This window comes from Crotalus tigris, unplaced genomic scaffold (genome assembly GCF_016545835.1).
Source record: "Crotalus tigris isolate CLP2741 ecotype Arizona unplaced genomic scaffold, ASM1654583v1 scf7180000023887.291335, whole genome shotgun sequence".
NCBI classification, from domain to species: domain Eukaryota; kingdom Metazoa; phylum Chordata; class Lepidosauria; order Squamata; family Viperidae; genus Crotalus; species Crotalus tigris.
Window position 1 is genome coordinate 33,787 of NW_024100249.1, and position 15,741 is coordinate 49,527.

General features: G+C 39.2%; 1 protein-coding gene across 1 annotated transcript in view; it reads left to right on the forward strand.

Annotated features, from left to right (window-relative positions):
• VAPB (VAMP associated protein B and C) overlaps positions 1-15,741 on the forward strand; it is a 54,932-nt gene that overhangs the window by 23,129 nt on the left and 16,062 nt on the right. The window contains exon 2 of the mRNA XM_039322206.1: positions 10,488-10,640. Within this exon, the coding sequence (XP_039178140.1) occupies positions 10,488-10,640 (153 nt within the window). The remainder of the gene's footprint in view (positions 1-10,487; positions 10,641-15,741) is intronic.

A 15,741-nucleotide genomic window follows, 5' to 3' on the forward strand; every position in this document is an offset into this window, starting at 1 on the left:
CAAGATCATAAAAGCCTTAGCCATGGTTAAATGGATGATTAAAACTCAAATAATCTTATAAAATAATACAATATGTCATTCTTTTTTTTTCCTAAAAAAACCCCCTCCTCATATATTCCTGGGATAGCTTCATAAAATTGATTGATAGACAAATTGAATAAAGAAGCAGATTCTCTAGAAGCATGAGCAGAACCGTCAAAGGAGTTTTGACTTTTTTCCCTTATTTTTTTAACAATATTTATAAGTCATCACAATCCTATGATGCCTAATGTGGCATGGAGCAGTATAAAATACATTTAAAAAGCAAAATAATTAAAATAATGGGGTTGCCTAAGCAGAAATCCAGACCAACAACTCTCAGGTTAAATTTGCTTCCTAAGAAAAAGGAAGGCTGAGACCATAAATGGCACAAAAGTCTTCCAGACTGATTCAAAACATGTTGTTACCCAAGGCAGCAAAAACTACCTTTTGTTCGTGTAAGAGCCTTATCCAAAGATAGCCTGCTAATTTACTAAATTCAGGGTTCCACAACAATAAATATCATATTTAACAATTATTGCTATTCTTATTGACATGTTTTTTAAAAATCGAAATACATCTGTTGTCAGTAGAAGTTATTTAAAGTTAGAACCTCACAGAAGAGATTCAGCATGAGCAAGGAGAATCCAATCTAGAATTCTTGGAACATTCAGAGTCTTATATACCCCCAGTTGGTAACATCTCCCCACAACTTCAACATTGGAACTTTCTGAACAAATGAACCTAGGAAGAATTTTGTGCATGACTGCAAGGAATTTACTGTAACACTGAAGGATTTGAGGGTGAAGGAAGCCAAATTCAGAGTGGTCAGTAAAAAAATAGAAAAGGAAATTTCTCAACTAGTGCTGTCTATGCAGTGAGAATTTATGTGGATCTATTTTAAAGGTTACTTTAGGTGAAAGTTCCCTATTCCCTATTAAAAAGTTAAGAATTTGTATCACCTTAACATGGCTAAAGATGTACAAGTTTAAATCAGATGTAATGGATGGATAATACAAAATTACATTGCTTCCATCTGTCCTAATATTTGCTTCTCACCAATAGTAGTTTTGAACGTTGCTTTAAAGCTGCATGCTATAATGTCACCTGCAGTATGGAATTTCATTTACTTACTTGAATTACCTGGAGCAGATAGTTATGAAGCATGTGTTAAGTCTGTGAAACGGTATTACAATATATAAATATAAACTGACTTCGTTCTTGAATTTTTTTTCATTCTTTAATCATTGAGAGTATACTACATTACCAAAATTATGTAAATTTCATTGGTGGACCAAAACAATAGTTTTTCGGATAGTACCACTTATGATTATAGCTGTACTTCTGAATGTACTTGAATCTAAAACTCTTATTCATGGAACTAATAGAGAACAATAGTGTTTCTTAAACTTTTCAAGAGCAATGGAATATGTACTAATGAGGAACACTCTTCGTGGTTATTTTAAAAAGAAAATTCTGTAGTAAAACAAGTTTTAACTATTTATGTTCCCTTAGATTCAATGCATCTTTTATAAATCTTAATAGCGTAAATGAGCTTATAAATGATAGACTATTTCATTACTTTCTAAAGATTAAGATTTATTTTTTTAAAAGACTTGGTAATGCTCTTGACAGTATTATTGCTGAAAAGTTGCTTTTCACAAAGTTATCAGCTTTTAAAGTGTTAATGTAATGGTTAAAAGTACCAGGCCAGAAACCATGGGACAGGCACAATGTTACCAGGATGACTTTGGGCCAATCCCTCTATCTTAGCCATAGGAAGGCAGTGGCAAACTGCTTCTAAAAATGTTGCTGAGAAAATTGCAGGGACTTATTTAGGCAATCTCCAGGAGTCAAGACTGACCTGATACACTTTTTTATTTTTCATTTAAATCTCAAAGCTTTATCATTTTCAGGCAAAAATCTTTTAGCAAATCTTCTATTTGTTTTTTAATGTTTCAATGAGACATCTATCAACTCATTCGTAAGATGGACACTTGTTTGACTAATGAAGTGAATGGATCCAAAATCCATAGCGAAAAAAAAAATTCTCTTAGTCTTTTGGACCATTTCATAGTGGTTGAAATGGATTGGGGAATGCTGGTGTTCATTGAAACCTACTTCAAGAAATTTGGAGTAAACTGTCTACCAACTTGGAGGCAGTAGGAGCATTTGCCATAATCCAGCATGGCATCATAGTCCAAATTTCTTCAAAGCAGATTATGGTCCAATTCTTGTATTGTAATCATACCAAATCTACTACTGATAATCTTCAAATAACTAGACAAGTTGTCTCCTGTGTAATGCTCCCTGGATATGTCACATTCCAACTCCAATGATTCCCAGCCACTATATGACATTTTTTCATAAGAGCCCATTGGACCCAATATTTTGCACATGAGATTAATAAGCGTGTAGCGTCTTCTTTGAGCCACACGCTATCCTTCGTGATTTCATAGACATATCTATGCAGTTTTTTTGTACTAATATAGAAGTGGTTTGCCACTGTCATTTTTTGTTCTTGTTTTTTTTCAATTTCCCAATCTTGCCCATAGCTTAGTGGGTGTTTTGGTAGTGCCTCACCCAAATTTTGACTATGTGCAAATCTGGATACAATTTTTAAATTGTCTAAATACTAGCATCTATCTGGGATTGCTATTCAGACAAGTTTCCAAATAGTAGTAGTAGTAGTAGTAGTAGTAGTAGTAGTAGTAGTAGTAAAGTTGGAAGGGACCTTGGAGGTCATCTAGTCCAACCCCCTGCTCAGGCAGGAAACCCTACACCATTTCGGACAAATGGCTGTCCAGTCTCTTCTTAAAAACTTCCAGTGTTGGAGCATTTACTGCTTCTGGAGGCAGGTTGTTCCACTGATTAATTGTTCATATAGATGAGAGAGAGATTCCATGATTGTCATATTTTAGGCATGACTGAAAACATTCCACAACCTGCAGAGAATACCATATCCAAGTCTAGAAGAAATTTTCTCTTACTGTTGAGATAGCACCTAATCATGATTTGTAATTTGTGGACCAGTATTCTGATTTTAAGTTCTTTCTTAGCTGGAAGCTGCTTACACAACAAAGGGGAAAGGATTGCAGACAAGACCTGGCTTAAAAAAAAACTGTGAGAGAGACCTTGGAGTCCTAGTGGACAATTACTTAACCATGAGCCAGCAGTATGTAGCAGCAGCAGCAGCCAAAAAAGCTAATAACAAACCTGGGTTGTATAAACAGAGGCATAGAATCAAGATCATGTGAGGTATTAGTACCGCTTTATAAAACCCTAGTGAGACCACTCCTGGAATACTGCAGCCAATTTTGGTCACCATATCACAACAAAGATGTTGAGAGTTGGGGAAAAATCAGAGAAGAGCAACTAAGATGATCAAAGGCCTGGAAACTAAAACATACAAAGAACGGCTGCAGGACTTGGGTTTGGCTAGTCTAAAAAAAAAAGAAAAATAGAGGAGACATGATAGCACTATTGCCGTATCTGAGGGGCTGCCACAAGGAAGAGGGGGTCACGTTCACCAGAGCATCAGAGGGAAGGATGAGAAACAATGGTTGGAAACTGATCAAAGAGAGAAGCAACCTGGAATTAAGGAGAAACTTCCTGACAGTGAGGACAATTAACCAGTGGAATACCTTGCCCCAGAAATCGTGGGCTCTCCATCATGGAGATTTTTAAGAAGAGCTAGACAGTTACTTGTCTGAGATGGTATAGGTTCTCCTTCTTGAGCAGGGGGCTGGACTAGAAGACCTCCAAAGTCCCTTCCAGCTCTATTCTATTCTAAAAGCTTGTGCCAGAACTATTCTTTAATGTTATATTGCTGCAACCGATTAAAGTCGATTCCTCCCTCCCTCCCCCCTCTCTTCCCTCTTCCCTTTCTCTTACACACACACAGTGGATATAAAAAGTCTACACGTCCCTGTTAAAATGCCAGACTTTTGAGATGTAACAAAAATCCAATTAAGATAAATCATTTCATAACTGGCAGATTCCCAAGGCAAGATGTGCTATACTGATAGGCTCCTACCCCAAAAATATTGTACTTCAACAAAGTGTTAGTTTAAAGGTGTGCATAGTTAAGCAACCATGTTATTTTACATTTTTATTGTTATTTTCCTCTAAATATTTTTTAATTTGTTTTTTCAATTGAATTGTACATCCTATATCAGTGATGGCGAATCTTTTAGAGACCGAGTGCCCAAACCGCAACCCAAAACCCACTTATTTATCGCAAAGTGCCAGGGGCCCATCAGCATTGTGGTGCCCTTGGGGGGGGGGCAGGGAAGCGCCTCTGAGTGCCGCCTCTGGCACACAAAAACCAGGGGTGCAAAAAGGGGCCTCCGTGCTACAAGGCGCAAAAACGGCTGCCGCCGTGCCGTGGGGTGCAGATACAAGGCACTGCACCACACAAAAATGGGGCAGGGCTAGTGAGTATCATGCAGGCACTAGCCCTGTCTTATTTGCAGCGTGTGCATGCTCGCGGCCCTGTTCACCCACGCGTGCATGTAAAATGCTTCCCCCTCCCTTTCAGTCTGTCAACTGACAATGGTTGGTGACCTCTGCTCTACCACCTCTACTCGACCTTGCAAATTGGCCACTCCGCCTCCTTTGTGCTGGGCGGGGCTCCTGCTCCGGGCGGTGGTGGCCTGATGGACCTGCTACTGGAGGTGGCGGCGGCGTGTGTGCCAACAGAGAAGGCTCTGAGTGCCACCTCTGGCACGCGTGCCGTAGGTTTGCCACCACTGTCCTATATGTTATATTAAAGGTGGAAAAAATTCTGAAGTGATTTATCTTGGTCTGATTTTTTAAATCTCAAATATCTGGCATTTTAACAGGTGTGTATAGACTTTTTATATCCTGTGTTTGTGTAATTTCATAAGTTCTGCATAATTTCTCTTTCATAGTTTAAATTCTTGAGAGTAATGTAGGAGCTCTTCACATCATTCATAATATTATGAATCCAACCAGTATCCCCTGGAGTTTTATAAAAGGGAAAGGCATGATCTCGCACTAAGTACATCTGGATCTTTTATGCTTCTCGGTGGCCACCTTTGCATAAAAACTTAGAATATTAGGAGAAACCAAGTGAAATCACAGAAGCGTTTAGATAATCGAATCTGACTCCCTGCTCTTTGTTGGTATTCAAATAAAAGGACCATAGCTCATCAGCTTCTGCTGGAACTCACACAGAGAAGGTTAGCCCAGCATCTCATTTCAGAGTGGAACTGCTCTTACATTGCCAGGTTTTCTCCTGCTATCAAGTTGAATTCTGTCTCCTCAAATTAAGAACACCGTTTTGTATCCTGAATTCTAGAGTCATAACAAACAGGTCTTGTTCTTCAGTGGGACATCCTTTCAGTTATTTCAAGAGAATTACATCACCGTTCTTTTCTTGAGGAAAGCACCATTTTGACTCCATTCAAAGGAACTTCTAATCTTCTGATCATCTTTGCCCTTCTTTGAACTTGTTCCAGTTTCTCTAAATTCGTAAACTGTTCAAAATGGGATATAGTACTCAAGGCATAGTCGCAACAGAAATATATTTTTGTTACATTGCATTTATAGGCGTATCACACTACTGGGTCATATTCAGTTTGCAGCAACCATCATTCCAAAACCTTTTCCATTTAGGGTAATTTTGATTTTCATTTCTGCCTTCTAGGTATCTCATTTGTGTAATATTTAATATCTCACTTATTTAAAATTGTCTTTTTATACTCCATGTGTGTTCTCTCGTTCAAACAACTTTTAAATAATGTATAAATGTGAAGAAGTAAAGGGTAACAATCTAAACTTAACTTTTATCTTACATATATAACTTCTTTCTGCTATTGACCAGAAAGGCTATTAACCTTTGTCCTTTCATTTCTGCCCATAATAGCATCAGAAACTTAAGAATTTGCAAGCTGGTATATAATGCAGTTTGCTAAGGGGTTATTTATAAGTGGTGTTAACAAGGCTTTTCATACCCTGCTATTTAAAGCTGGAACTTAATATGCCTAACACAGTGCAAGAAAACATTTGCTAGAGCATGGACAAATATAATAGTGTTAGTCTAGCAGAAAGAGCAGTACTCAGGAGATGTAAATAGAGGATTCTTCAAGTTGTTTTTTTTTTAATTGAGAATTGGTGCTTTTAATTTGTAAAGACTTTAGAAAGAGATGTGGGTAATGAAATGACCAAGTTTAGTATTAACTTCAGATTGTTTATGGTGCTTAAAACAAAAGAGATCATAAAGAATTTTTAAAATAATTCAAGTTGGGAAATGGGCAGTGAAATGGCAAGTGCAGTTCAAAGGAAGTGTAAAAGCATGTGCAGCTGGTACAAATACAGTATGTTAATTTCACATATCTGGTAATGGAGTCTGAATTTGTAGATGGAGAAAAAAAGGTTGCTTAACAGATAGATTGACAGAAACATATTTCAAGTGTGCAGATGCCTTGTGGTAGAACCCCTTGGAAAAGGAATTGAAAATAAAACTGCTAGTTTTATAATCCATTCATGCAAACCAGTGCTGTTATTGTGTTCAAAATACTGCATACAGTTCTGGTTACTGTACCTAAAACAAATACTGTAGAACACAGGTGTCAAACTTGCGACGTCACGTGACGTGTCGCAATGTATTGCGACTTTTTTCCCATTGCTGGCAATGGGATGGGCATGGTTTTAGCATGACGCATCCAGCCCATGGGCCGGCAGTTTGACACCCTGCTGTAGAATATCCTACAGTCCTCTGTGAAGTGAATTACCGTACAAGCAAAGAAGAAGCCTATGTGGTCAAATGATTGAAACAATGAGATCACTTTTTTTTCTTTCTGGCTGGTCGCGGTAGTAAAAGGTGATCTAATGATAAGTAAAATTGTACAGATAAAATGCAACTTGAGATTATCCAGTTAAAAGGTCATAGGTTTCTACCAGATGCAAAAGAGTAATTGTTTCCATAAAATATTGTTAATATAAGGGATTTGCGATTGAAGTGCATACCAACGTGAATCCCTGCCTTACATTCAGAAATAATAGAAGTCCACTTTGGCCATTAATCTTTTATTTGTTTGTCTGACACCTTAGGTATCAATTTGGCATGGTGATAAAATAGGATTTTGTGTTAAATACTCTTTGCATAGGTACATAAATTAGCAAATCTCTGCAGCACCTGTTTGTAGGTTACATAGCAAATTTGCTACATTGCTGCTTTGTGTTTGAGATGCTGCTTAAATGTAGCATTAAAGATGCCACAATCTTACTCTTGAGTCTCAACATATTCCCTTTTTGTCTCTTCATAGATTTTGCAGTACCAGTGCCAGCAATAAGATGCAATAGCAGTTAAAAAATCATTTTGCACTGTAAACTGATTTTGTGCAAGTACTTTTTTAAAAAATAAACTTTTATTTATCCAATTGAACCAGTGATAAAAATTGAATGTGGTCTTTGTTAATTTTAATCTAAACTATGAAAAATAGCAGCAATTATTGTTTATTAAACTTGTATGTCACACCACTCTCAATGACTCTGGGCAGCTCACAACAATAAAAGAAAATATACATCAAAACTAATAAAAATCATATTGATACAAAACTTTAGGGTTCATTTTTCTACAAAAAAATAATGCCAGATCATATTGCCCAATTGTGCCTCTCCATTAACCCAAAGCCAACTCAAAGGCTAGCACCTGACAGTCTTGTTTAGCCAGTCTTTATCTTTAGATCTGATGCGCACTCAACTTTCCAAGAATGCATGGCCATTTTTTAAATAAAAGATTTTGTGTCAATGCTGTATACCTTGAGGCTCTCCTGAGATGTTCACAGCTGAGACAAGTGTTAAGAGTTCTTGTATCACTGTTAATGTCACACAACAGTTTTCAGTTTTCAGTAGTGTGTGGGTTAAAGGACAGAGCCAAAGTAAGCCCCTTGTGCATAAACTGCTTTATAAATTTTCCTTTTTTTTTTTTTTTTGAAGATGGGCAGCTGCATCTTTTCTCAATTTTTCAAAGATGCTCACACTCAAAGATATGTGTGTTTATTTGTTGATAATTCCACCTTCCCTTCAGAAGCTCAAGGTGATATATTTAGCCCAGAGTCACTCCAGGAATTTCCATGGCTAAGTGTGGACTTTGCCCCAGAGTTGGTCCAATGCCTTAACCGTTGTAGGACTATTCCCTCATGGCCACTTTATTTCTTGGACATATTCTAACAAGTTATTGCTATTCATTGTTTGTTTTATTACACCAGCATCCTAACAAAATAGAATACAGGTAATCCTTGACTTAAAAAGCATTCATTTAGTGACTGTTCCAATTTACAATAGCAATGAATGAAATGACTTATGACCAATTTTCACGTGACTGTTGCAGCATCCTGATGGTCATGTGATTAAAATTTGGACACTTGGCACCTAGCTCATATTTATGATGGTGGCAATATCCCGGGGTCATTTGATCACCTTTTGTAACCTTCTGACAAACAGAGTCAAGGGGGAAGCCAGATTCACTTAATAACCGTGTTACTAACTTAACAGCTGCCGTGATTCACTTAACAACAGTGGTAAGAAAGGTGGCAAAACTCACTTAACAACTGTCTTGCTTAGTAACAAAAAATTGGGGCTCAATTGTCATAAATAGAGGACTACCTGTAATACTGGAGCATTACTGGTCAGTGAATATATCCTGATGAAAGTTATCGGGCTAGTTTCAGTAGATAGAAATGATCTTTTGGTTTATGCAAGTTGACACTTCTAATTTATATATATCATCATTCCACTCTGAATAAGGAGATGACTTGAGATCACCACCAGTGCCCTAGACAGTTGCTCCTCTTAAGGAAACCGCAAGACAGTGGTCTCTAGAAGGTGAGAGAACAGCCATCTTGCTCAAACCATGATTGGCACCTTTAAGGACACTATATTTGCTTTTTTGCCACTAGGAAATCACACTACCACCTAATGATTTTCAGAAATTCTTAGCTGCTTTTAAGCTATTAGGAACGTTTGGACTGACAAATCTGAAAACGCTGGGTGATTTTTCTGCAATCCTTAGTTTAAGAAAAGTTAAATATGAGTTTACAAAAGGGTCATTAGAACTTTGATTTTAGAAAGTTACAAATGGACTAAGGATCCAGATGGATTTGAAATACAATTTTGGAATTAATTATAAGAATATTCTCCTGGAAAACTGCTTGTTTTTAAGAAATGGTAGGATGAGATTTTGAAATTTTGACACTACAGGGAACTAGAAAGAAAAAAGAAAGGTTACAGTTAAAGGAGAAGAGGACTTAAATTTGACTTACTAATACAGAATGAAGCCAATATTTTAATATTGAACATATTGAAGGATATTTTTGAACAATGACCCTGGAAGTTAATTTAAAGAGCATTTGCCTTTATAGATAGGTAGACTGTGTTTAAAAGATGTTATGAAAGAGAAACAAGTTTTACCTGAAAAGATTGAGGCTGATCTGAATGTGGCTTTAAAAATGTCAAGCTACAAGAATGATAGGAAGGAAGATGTTACACTGGATATACAAGAGAAACCAGCTGATGTTTTAATGAAAAGGAATAGGCAAATAAATCAAGAGAGTGACAGGATAATTTTCCTATATTGGATTTACAACAGAAACTTGCTTAAGCTTTGAAGAACATTGTGAGAAGGGACAAAGAAAAAATAAAAAGAAATCAAGTTCTAAGATATTATTTGAAAGTACTGAAAATCAAGATTGTTAGAAGTAAAAGGAAGGAATATAAAATTGGTTTATTTCATCTAAGTTAAAATAGATGTGTTATTATCCCTGATAACTCTTAATGGAGTTTTGCTGATCAGGACTGAATTGAGAAGACTTTAAGCATTTGTTCACGGATAAGAGATGAGATATGGGAAGAAGACATTATTTGTTATATTTTAAGAGAAGGTGATAAGTTACTAAAATTGTTTATACTTGTGATGAAAGGGGAGAGGTTTTTTCATTACTGTGTTCTTATTTTTTTCTTATTATTTTTTCCCCTTTTCTGCATCTTTTTTATTTTTTTAATTCTTTAGTTTATATTAATTTTTATCTTTGCAATTGTAATTTTAATGAAATTATTATAATCTTTAATAAATTACTATAATAAAAAAACAACTTGGGCAGATTACTCAACAATCCTAAAATGTAGTTTCCAGGAAAGATAAAATGGGTGAACAGAGCAAGATCACAAACACTATCTTAAGCCATTAGTAGAAAGGTGGATGGATAATAACACTGAGCCAAACCTTTCCCTAATCTAGGGCTCTCAAGATGTATTGTCTTTACCATTCCTTGTAGGGTAAGCTTTCTGGGAATTGAGAGTCCCAACACCTTAGAGTACCACAGGTTGGATAAAGTGTGGCTTAAGTGGATTGTTCTAATCAGGTTTAAGTGTTTTTGCATGTTGTACATACATTTATGTCAAGTTTGGAAAACCCTTCAAGTTGTGTTTATTCTGTCTCTTAGGTCCCTTCACAGATGTTGTGACAACAAATCTGAAACTTGGCAACTCTACAGAAAAAAATGTTTGTTTCAAAGTGAAGACTACGGCTCCACGCAGGTATTGTGTACGACCCAACAGTGGAATTATAGATGCTGGATCGTCAATTAATGTCTCTGGTAAGTTTATCCAATTGTTTTTTGTTTCAGAAATACATCTGCTTTCCCCCCACTCATGATCATTTTGGTTCTGAATACAAGCTGGAAGAGAATAAACAGATGTTAAATGGCCTGTGTAAAGCTGACATTTTGAACAACCCTATATATTCTGCAAAGTTTCTTAAAAAATTACAGAACTGTTTCAATGTCAACACAAAGTTATTTCTCCTGTTTTCTGATGGAATTATAATTGGAGGTGACAGAGCGAACAGCATAGCACAACCTCTGGTTTTGGTACTTTCTTAGCCAGTTTCATTTGGAAAGAGTAGTCTGTTGAAAAATTGTTATGCAAGGACTGGTCATAAAACACTTTTCTGTGCTGTTGTAACTTCAAACGATCATTAAAAGTCCCTCTTGACGAAATTCAAGGAGGGTGAGATTTCATAAATTACCAGGAATGTCTTCTTATCTCCCTTTGGTCCTAAATCCATCTTCCCTAGATTTAGGACAGAAATGTCCCAGATAACTATGTTGCCAGTGTCTCAAGGGCTTGTCATAATAACACAGAACATGGTATCCGTTTCATAGATATTAAAAGAGGCCAACTGCTAAACAGCTTTTTTTTTCCTCTAAAGGGACTATTCCTAAAGAGATATCCAGAGCACTTGTGCAGTGAATTGCTTTAAGTGAACTTTTTTGTATTTATACTGTTGCTAATTGCTTAGTGGGAGGGAATGATGTGAGACAATGACTTGAGATTTAGAATTAAAGTGGAAATTCTGGCCAGTTTTTCTAACTTGCACTGATGATGTTACCTAGTTTGGTAATGAAATGTCCGCAAGAAAACGATCAATCTTGGTGAGCATCAAGGATCCCACAGTTCAATCCTGAGCTATAAATATTCTCTTCTATTGGTTTTCTAACTGCAATTTGTATCATTACAAGCATAATTATATAAGAGTTAAGCTTAGTGGGAAAATTATTATCTTAAAATTCATGGTGAGCATTAAGGAGCAAATGGCACTTGATTATGGTAACCTGTTCCCTGATTTTAAGAATTTTACATACCTCATCTATTAACAAAGAGCTTGATGTCCATCTGTAATAGGGATAGCATTCTGGGTATCAGTAGTCACCACAGAAAGGAACTATGGTAGCTTGGTATTTGGATATTATAGTTAAGCACATCTATTCAATGTGCAATGAAACAGTGAAGTTTTCCTTAATAAAATGCCATTTGCTAAAGAAAGAATTTCTATCTTCAGTATTCTGAAGTTCCTTGCGTAGTACAGACTTCACTTTTTAAGAAATGGCTAGTGCCCCATCAGCATTTTCTTGTCTGTTCTTATGATTCATCACAAAGCTGCTTAACTCAGCCATTTTTCTCCTTTCACAGTATTTTACTATGCTGTTGTTCCTATAATCATCTCTTCTCATTTTCCCCTAATGCACTGGCAGAGAAGGGTGGGGTCCTGCAGTCTCAAGCATTGACAAAGAATGGCAGAGACTGGGCAGAAGGTCAGTTTGGCTTCAGCTATAATGGATTTATTAGGATTTCCATCACAGGAAGAGAGGTTAACAGAAGGAAAGATCAAGCCTAAGAAGAAGTATGTGATCAATTCACAAATACTTAAAAGAGAGGGTTTGATAAGTTTGGGGTGCCAAAGAAAATCAGAACACAACTAGTATATATAAGAACACATTATGAAATGGAAGAGTTTGGTTCACAGTGTCAACCAGCCAGTCCCATTTAGACAATAGATATTTACTCTTGTTCAATTTTCAGTGTTCACTCAATATCCTTGCATTAGCTGGGTGACCTTGAGCCAGTTACTCTGTCTCAGCCCTAGGAAGGAAGCAATGGCAACCACTTCTTAAACAATTTTGCTAAGAAAACTACAGGGATTTGTCCAGACAGTCTCTGAGAATCAGACATGATTGAACATAAGGAAAAAAATGCTTTGAGCTTTGACTGAGACCAAAATTCTTTATTGAATAGAGGCAGCTATGGATTTTACATATTTTGAAATTTTCGCTTGTTTTATTCTTTTGACTGTTAATCAGTTGGATTTGTTCAGAATTTGAGTTTACCTTTACTTAAGGGTTAGTTGTTTTGGAATAGTTAACAAGATTTCAAAATCTGTTCTTTAATCGAGTATTTATCCTCTACTCTAAGCTAGGAAATTTTAGCCAAGGGAAATTACAGTATTCACAAGCATTATGGCAGAGGCCACCTCTTGCTCTAGCTTTCAAGCTACATTCTGGGCCTTGAGGTTTGACTGCAACATTGCTAAAGTGACCACAGTGCAACTTCCAGAGCATATGTGAAAGTGAGCCTTGCAGCCTTGGAGGTGTCCCTGGGGATTGCTATAAAATCACAGAAGATATGAGTCACCACTGGTGTTTTCCAAACCTGTAAAGTTGATAGTAGGTCTCAGGTTCATTCAGCATAGAAGTCTGGGCTCAGGTTGTAATGGTAAAAAGCTCAGTTCTCCAGCACTGGAGATGGATAATCCACGCAGTGGGTTGAGACTGTATTTCTGGCCAATCAGATCAGTCAGCCAAAGTTGCCACGCCCCGTCTTGGACCATGATCCTTTAGTCTTGACTGATCTGGCCATGCAGAGACATCTACAACTTTTGGCTCCTGGGCAGGTATAGTTCCTTTCCATTAGGGGGGATTTTTTCTAGTAGCTGAAATTGCTTAGTTTAAAAGTTAATTAGAGATAATTTAATTCAATTTAATTGACCACTCAAAAATTTCCTTGCTAAATTGTAAAACTCAGGAAGTCAGATTCCTACAGGGGAAACCACCCCCACTTAAAAGGGGGAAATCCCTAACTCCCCTCCCTAACCAACCCCAGCCACCTTCCAGCAGCCGGCAGCCGCCTTAAACAAACGGGGAGGCTCGGGCAACCCCTCGCGTTTAAAAAAAAAAAAAAAAAAAAGACAGAAAGGCAAGCAGTTAGCGAGGGAAGCGGAGGACAAAGGGGACGCATGCTGGGAGGGAGATTGATTAAGGGAAACAGCTGGCGTGCGAAGGAGCAGTCTTTTCACTCCAGGCTGCTCAGGATTTTTTAAACGAGGCGCCATTGTCTGCACAGCTGGAAGCACGCGCAGCTCTTTGTTACAACCGCACGTGGCATAGGCAGCCTTGTTAACACATGCGCAGTAGTTTCCTGGCAGCGGCGGCCATATTTTTTGTCCAAACAGGGGAGTTAAAGTTCCTTAAGAAAGCTAGGTTCAGCCGCTGGAGTGAATTAATAGGCAAGCAGTACTGGGGTACTAAAGCATCTATTATTCATTCAGAGACATTCAAATCAGACACATAGCTACTGGTTCCAGGACTTGGTGTCTTCTACCTAAAGTAAATAAGAACCTTTCATAACTAACTGTGTTTAGTTGCCTTTGGCTCCTTCCAGACTTCGGGTCCCCCATTAGTGGCCCGTACGCCTCTGGATTTAGTGGTGGGTCCCAGGCATCCCCAGTCGCGTGCCTGTCCTTACCCACCATAGTCAAGCCGGGTTCCAGGCATTCCCATTAGCGTGCCTGTTCTTATCCGTGCACAGTGACTAACTCTGACAATTTGGCAGAGTCTGCTCCTGAGTTCCAGACGCCCCCAGTAGTGCGCCTGTCCTTACTCAAAGTTGGAGCTCTCCTACTACCTGGGTCCCCCCTATCGCGGCCCAGCGTTAGTGGAGAATGGAGGAAGCAATCATTCCCTCCACTGGAGCCCCGCCTTCATCCTCTGGAGCACCTGCTTCAGAGGATTCGGAATCCTCTGCAGCCCCTAGAAAGGCTGCAAGGAAGTCATCAAAGAAGGCTGACAAACAGGCAATCAGAAGACACCAAGCCCTAGAAAAAGAGTTCGACAGAGCCCAGAAAAGGGCCAGAATTGAAAATAGGCAGAATGGGGGAATAGGTCCTGATCTACCGCTGGGTCTCCCTTCATCCCCACGGGCCATTTGGTCATTAGGGAGCTCATCACAGTCCCAAACAGAGGGTGGGATAGGCGAATTCTCATCGCTCTCCCGATCCCCCTCCCCACGGAGGTTACAGGAAACCCCGAGGACCATGCTAACCACAGCACCTGCAGGGTCGCAGGCAATGGTCACTCCTCCTGCATTGACGGGGGATCTGCTAGCTACCCTAATAGCACAGGCAGTGGACCGTGCATTTGAGGCCAGGGCTCAAACTTCAAAAGCCAAGTCTCTAGGACTTAGAACGAGGCATCGGGAGGAAACGGAGGACCATCAGGACCTCTCCTCCGTCTCAGACTCGTTGGTCTCTGAGGAAGCTTACCTGGACCAGCCAGGTACATCACAAGGGATTCAAATGTCTGAGGAGGAGGAGGACACCTCACCTCAAGGGCCGTCCTTCAGCGGCCTGTTTAACCCTTCTCTTTTTGTTACTATTCTGCGCAAGGCTGAGGCCACAGCCCATCTGGGGCATGGGACACCAGCGGAGCCTGTCACAGTTGACACGGAGGCTGAGCCGACGTTCGCCGAAAAGGTAACCACTCAACACCGCATACCATGCCCGACCATGTTCCTAAACACAATAAGGAAACAGTGGGCAGCGCCAACCTCCCTACCGCTTCCTAGCAATGCGGAGAGGAAGCTATTTAACGTAGCAAGGGAGCTAGAGGGAACATTGGAGGTGCCGGTGGTGGACGAACCCATAGGTCCCCTGATATCGGACACGGCCATATCAGGAGATTTTGCTGAGGCTCTTAAAGCCGAGGACCGAAAGAGTGAGTCCAACTACAGGAGAACGCACCAGGCAATAGCTTGGGCTACCAGGGCGTCTACCTCCGCGTCCTTTTTCACCAGAGCCACACTTTGTTGGCTCCGTGAGCTACAGGGCCGGGTTCCCATGGAAGATATACGCACTCATCAGGAACTCAGCAAAATGGTAGCGGCCACGGAATATGCGTCGGACGCAACACTTTTAGCGACCAAGTTTTCAGCCAAGGCAATGGCGGCAAACAACACGAGCAGGCGCATCCTCTGGCTAAAGAACTGGCAGGCGGATACCAAATCCAAGTGGAAATTGGCTTCGGCTCCGTACCAAGGGGCAAAGCTGTTTGGTGAGGCACTAATGCCATACCTGACAGAGAACAA